Genomic DNA, 6,000 nt, shown 5'->3' with positions numbered 1-6,000 from the left:
TACAGATCTGCGAATCGCCAGGTTTACACACTTCACAACACTCACCATAGCACATACCCTCCCCAATATCCATAACCCCACCCCCTCTCCCAACCCCCTCCCCCCCTCAACCCTCAGTTTGTTTTGTGAGATTAAGAGTCACTTATGGTTTGTCTCCCTCCCAATCCCATCTTGTTTCATTCACTCGGCATCAGGGAAATACAAATCAAAACCACCATGAGATATCACCTCACACCAGTCAGAATGGCTAAAATTAACAAGTCAGGAAATGACAGATGCTGGCGAGGATGCGGAGAAAGGGGAACACTCCTACACTGTTGGTGGGAATGCAAGCTGGTGCAACCACTCTGGAAAACAGCATGGAGGTTCCTCAAAATGTTGAAAATAGAACTACCCTATGACCCTGCAGTTGCACTGCTGGGTATTTACCCTAAAGATACAAACATAGTGATCCGAAGGGGCACGTGCACCCGAATGTTTATAGCAGCAATGTCTACAATAGCCAAACTATGGAAAGAACCTAGATGTCCATCTACAGACGAATGGATAAAGAAGATGTGGTATATATACACAATGGAATACTATGCAGCCATCAAAAGAAAGGAAATCTTGCCATTTGCGACAACGTGGATGGAACTAGAGGGTATCATGCTTAGCAAAATAAGTCAATCGGAGAAAGACAACTATCATATGATCTCCCTGATATGAGGGAGAGGAGATGCAACATGGGGGGTTGAGGGGGTAGGAGAAGAGTACGGAGGTTTTTTAAAAAATTAAAAAATATAACTACCATATGATACAGTAATTACACTTTGGGGATTTACTCAAAGAATACAAAAACACTAATTTGAAAAGATATATGCACCCCTATGTTTATTACCACATTATTTATAATAGCCAATTTATGGAAGCAGCCCAGTGTCCATCAATAGATAAATGGGTAAAGAAGAATGTGATAGATGATAGATGATAGAGAAATAGATAGGTAGGTAGACAATATATATATACATATATAGATTTATATAGAGAGAGATATGCATACACACACACACAGTGGAATATTACTCATCCATAAGAAAGAATGAAATCTTGCCATTTGCAACAACATGGATGGATCTAGACAGTATAGCGGTAAGTAAAATAAGTCAGAGAAAAGACAACTATCAGATGATTTCACTCATATGTGGAATTTAAGAAAACAAATTGTCGCGGCCGGCGCAACAAATCGACCAGGAACGTGAGGGTAAGAGGATGAAGAAAAGAACTTGAGAAGCAGAGAGATGGGGGCAGGAGGAGCACTGAGGCGGATGTCCAACAGTGCTAAGTTTATTCAAAGCATTAAGGCCATATATATATAGTGATATTACCATAGGAGAAGCAATACACCTGTGTCTAGTTAAACAACCACGAGTTCCCATAATAAGTTTCACCATTGACTATAAGCAGACCTCGTGACACCAAATGGCCGATGCCAGTACAATTGTTCTGTATTGATACAGCAAACCTGAAAGTAATTTATGAGCTGTACTAGGGCAGCAAGGACCAGCCACGAACTTATGACCCCAACCGAATTGTTCTCATTTGTTTAGCAAGCATATGGGAAGTCACGTAGGCGAGTGCACAACACATAGCACAGACCCTTTCTCAGTGCTACTCAACTTTTCCCGTCCTAAACATTTTGTTAGGTTATTCAGACTTTAAAGGAGGCACAAGTCAGGGCCTGGTTTGGTCCTCGTCTCAAGCCTTACCGTGGCCTCCCACAATAAATGAACAAAGTAAAAAGAGACAAACCAAAAAGCAGATTCTTTAACTGTGGAGAACAAACTGATGGTTACTAGAAGACAGGTGGGTGGGGGGTTGGGTAAAATAGGTGAAGGGGTTTAAGAGTATACTATTCTTGAGGAGGAGCACTGAGTAATATATAGAATTGTTGAATCACTATATTGCACCCCTGAAACTAATATAACACTGCATGTTAAGTATACTGGAATTAAAAAAAGAAATAGTTCTTGATTGATTAATTTTTTTTTTTGCTTTTGATGGGTTTTTTAGTTGTTTTGTTCTGCATTTTGTGGCTGCCGCTGCTGTTGCATTTAATGCCTTGACATTACTGAGTGTCAGTCTATGGATTATACCTTGTATGAAGTATTGGATAAAATTTGGGGGCAACAGAAGGCTTGATTAATTCATAACTAACTAAACTACTCATTCACCTAATAATCTATTGAGAGCCAACTACATTAAAAACAATACTAAGCTTATTTTAAAGAAATGTTGCAGATTTACATTAATATAAAGTATAAGTAAGTCAATGTTATAAAACTTTGTAACAACAGTTGTAATTAATAGTAAAGTGTTATATCTATGTAGTAGATTGAATACTGTCTCCCATCCCCAAAATTCATGTCCATCTGGAACCTCAGAATGTGACCTTATTTGGAAATAAGGTCTTTACAAATGACCCCCTCCTCAATTTTGATAATTTGCTAGTATGGTTCATAGAACTCAAGAAAACAGTTTATTTATTGTTACTGGTTTATTATAAAGGGTCCAACTCAGTAATAGCCAAATGGAAGAGGCATGAGGTAAGGTATGGGGGTGGGGGAGGGGTGGGGAGAGGACATGAGCTTCCATGCTCTCTCCAGCACGCTGCCCTCCCAGCACCTCAATGTGTTCATCAATCCAGAAGTTCTCCAAACCCATCATTTAGGTGTTTTTATGGAAGATCCATTACATAGGCATTATTTGATTAAATACTTGGCCACCGGTGACTGACCTCAATCTCTGGGAATCATCTTTTTTTCCTCAGATTCTGGGAATAGAGCTGAAAGATCCAGCTCTCTAATCACAGGGTTGATTAGTCTAGCAATCACCCCCATGCTGAAGCATCCATAGTCCCACCCCCATCACTTGTTAGTATAAACTCAGGCCCATTGAAAGGAGCTTGTTATGAATAACAAAAGATGCTCCTTTCACCCCTATCACAAAATTCCAAAGGTTTTAGAACCTCTGTGTCAGGAACTGGAGACAAAGAGCCTATGTATATATATTTGTAATTTTATCACAATTAGTTTTCCACATGAGAAGCATATTATTTACTATTATAAGGTCTTCACTATGTGAGTAAATCCACACCTACACTATAAACTCCTAGCTGTGTCTACAGCACCCCCTCAGTTCCAACTCAATTCTCATCACTTTCCCTACAGATGCCTTATAATCTGGGCAACACCGACCCACATTCAGGTCCTCAAACTAGATCTCCTCCTACAGGCATTCAGAAATTATTTCTCCGTCTGAAGTGTCCTTTCTTTACCACCCCTCTCCCTTGGTGGGCCTGCAACTTCCCACTTTTCATTCATTAGCTCAATCCCTAGAGATGGTAGTTGCTGGTATCTTCATCTCACGCTGGTGAAACTAAGGGTCAGGAAGGATTGTGCTAAAGGTGGTCTCTCTCCAGATTACTTGTTCTTTTTCAACAGCTGCACAACTCACCAGCCTCTGCTTTTGCTCCTGCTATCCCTTTCACCTTGAATCCCCTTTCCTCTCACCCTGATCCAAGTCTTGGATACCCTTCCAAGCCCCAGGGGAAATGTCACCTCCTCCATGAGACTTGCCCAGTGACCCCATAGAACTTGCCTCTGCACTTCTTTGTAAACCCATCCAGGCAGTTACTGTGTCCCTTTAGGCATCTTGTAATTAGTGAGGACTCAAGTCTTCCTCTCCTATCAAATGGAATACAATTAAGGTTAGCTCCACCTTCTTCCCTCTTTTACTATATTTAGGACTTTAGGGTTGCTCTAATATTTTAATACAAAAAACCTTTTTGCATGCTTAGCTAGCTCCATTTTGTCTGATTCCAGGAGAAGGGAACATACAAGCCCATTACATACAGAGGGTATTTTATTGTATTCACCAAAGACTAATGGGGAGAAGAATGCAACAGTATAACAATGAATGAAGGAAATGAACTAATTCCTGCTTTGGGGGAAGTATACAACAGCTGTGCACCCAGCTGTAGGTTTGTTTTCCAAAAACAAAACAAACCAAAAAAAAAAAAAAAAGAGAGAGAGAGAGAGAGAGAGATTAATTATAAACACTGAAGCCAATAGCGAATAATTTTAAGAGAGAAAAGGGAATATCCCATCAAGGGAGTCGTCTGCATTTGAAAATGCTGCTTCAAGACTCTGCCTGTGAAAGGGTTTGCTCGAGGAAATGCTTTATGTGAGAATCATTAATTTTTCTGTATATTATCTCCTTGAACTTCAAAGAAAATGAACCAATCCAAGGGCTATTACAAATAAATGAATATTCACCAGGACTTCTCCAGGGATAAGAAAAACACCCTTTGTGTTGTGAGAGTTTATCTTTTTGTAAATTACCCTTTACCCACCCCCCACCCCACCTCCCAGATACACATCAGGCCCATTAGGATGTGATTCACCATTTAAAGAAAAGAGTTTGTATATTTTTCAAATTTTGTTCCAGAAGAGAAGCCTGTTGCCATTATGTTCAGTTTATTGCCAAAACTGAAACCAGCTCTTTGATAAAATGTACGCAAATAAGGTAAGATAAAGAGCAAAATGAAATTTTCCCTATTTCAACAGATAGAGGTAAAGAATGATCAATTTAATTAGGCAAACAGGGCATGCCAATTAGAATGAAAGATTCCCTGAAGCCTTATAAAATACAATGTAAAGAAAGTCATCCTACCTAGCTTTATATTTACAACTGTGGAAGTTATGTAATTACTGCATAAATATTTGTCAAAATTCTTGTGTGAGACCAGGTACAAATGAAATAAAAGAAAGTTGTACATCAGATTTATATTATGAGGAAAATCAAGAGCTAGATGCTGTTGCCCCTGCAGTGTTCATCACTGCACATCCCAGATTTCGCAGAGAAGTGGGGTAAACTTGTGGTCATTTACTCTCCAGGACATCAGCATCTCTGCGTGGTGATGATTAAATGTCCGCAGCTCAGTCAAACGGCCCAGGAGACAGGCAAAATGTTGAGGATTTTCAGGCTGATAAATCTTACACAACTTCTGGAGCACATCAAGCAGTGGTTCCTGGAGCTTCTCTACTGCTTCTCTGTCCTTTATGTATTGTCTGTCTGTTTTGAGGTTTAAGATAAAAAGACAAAATTAAAGAGTGGGGAAGTATTAATTTGGCGTAACTGTAGCAACAGTAACTTGCTTGCCATGTAAATGTAAGGGCCTATTCAGCCAGAGCGGCCCCACCCCGGTTGAACAGCCATTTTGTTGTTTATGCAGTAAAACTTAAACTGACCCTGCCCCCCACCACTTACTTAAAAGCAAGTCCAGGAAACCAGTCCCAGGTAACAAAGCCCAAATACAAGGCTGGGTCAGGTCAGGTGGAGATAACAGCCCGAATCCAGGGATGAGTCAGGTCAGGTGGAGACATCCAATCAGTAGAGCCCGCATAAGGTCTCCCTAGCTACCAAGGAGTGGGCCCTGCCTTTGGGGCGCCAATTCTCACCAAGGTGATAGGCTAGTTCAAATGTCTACTATAGGGTAAATTGTAATTCAATTGGTCACTTATGTGTGACCTAGCATGACTGTGCAGCTTTCTCTGTGTGTTACAATCTCATTCGCCACCTGTGTGTGGCCAGGCCCAACCACATGGCCTTTGCTCTATAAAAGTTAGTCTGTGAGGCAGGGAGGGGTCGCCCTCTCTGTAAGGTCTGTTTGATGGTTGGTTTGATTCTTGATGCTTGGTGCAAAATAAAGCTTTGCCTGACCTTCACTTTGTATCAGTCTCTCTCCTTTGACCACGGACCCATTATTGGGGGACACAACAATGGTAACCAGTAAATGATTGTACATCAATATGATGGATACATATATTACAACAAATTTTACTGATATAATTTTTTTTTTTTTGAGAGAGAGAGAGAGAGAAAGAGAGAACGCATGCATGTGCACACAGGAGGTAGGGGGAGAGGCAGAGAAAGAATCTAGCAGGCTCCATGCCTAGC

General features: G+C 40.6%; 1 protein-coding gene across 1 annotated transcript in view; it reads right to left on the bottom strand.

The window, feature by feature from the left end:
- Nucleotides 1–1,813: 1,813 nt before the first annotated feature.
- NR1H4 (nuclear receptor subfamily 1 group H member 4) overlaps nucleotides 1,814–6,000 on the bottom strand; it is a 51,589-nt gene continuing 47,402 nt past the window's right edge. Inside the window, 1 exon segment of the mRNA XM_047742646.1 lies at nucleotides 1,814–5,115. Within this exon segment, the coding sequence (XP_047598602.1) occupies nucleotides 4,877–5,115 (239 nt within the window). The 3' untranslated portion in view covers nucleotides 1,814–4,876.

Source organism: Lutra lutra, chromosome 8, assembly GCF_902655055.1.
Source record: "Lutra lutra chromosome 8, mLutLut1.2, whole genome shotgun sequence".
In the NCBI taxonomy this organism is placed as follows: domain Eukaryota; kingdom Metazoa; phylum Chordata; class Mammalia; order Carnivora; family Mustelidae; genus Lutra; species Lutra lutra.
Note: the sequence above shows the minus strand (reverse complement) of the source record. Positions and strands in the feature narration are given on the sequence as shown.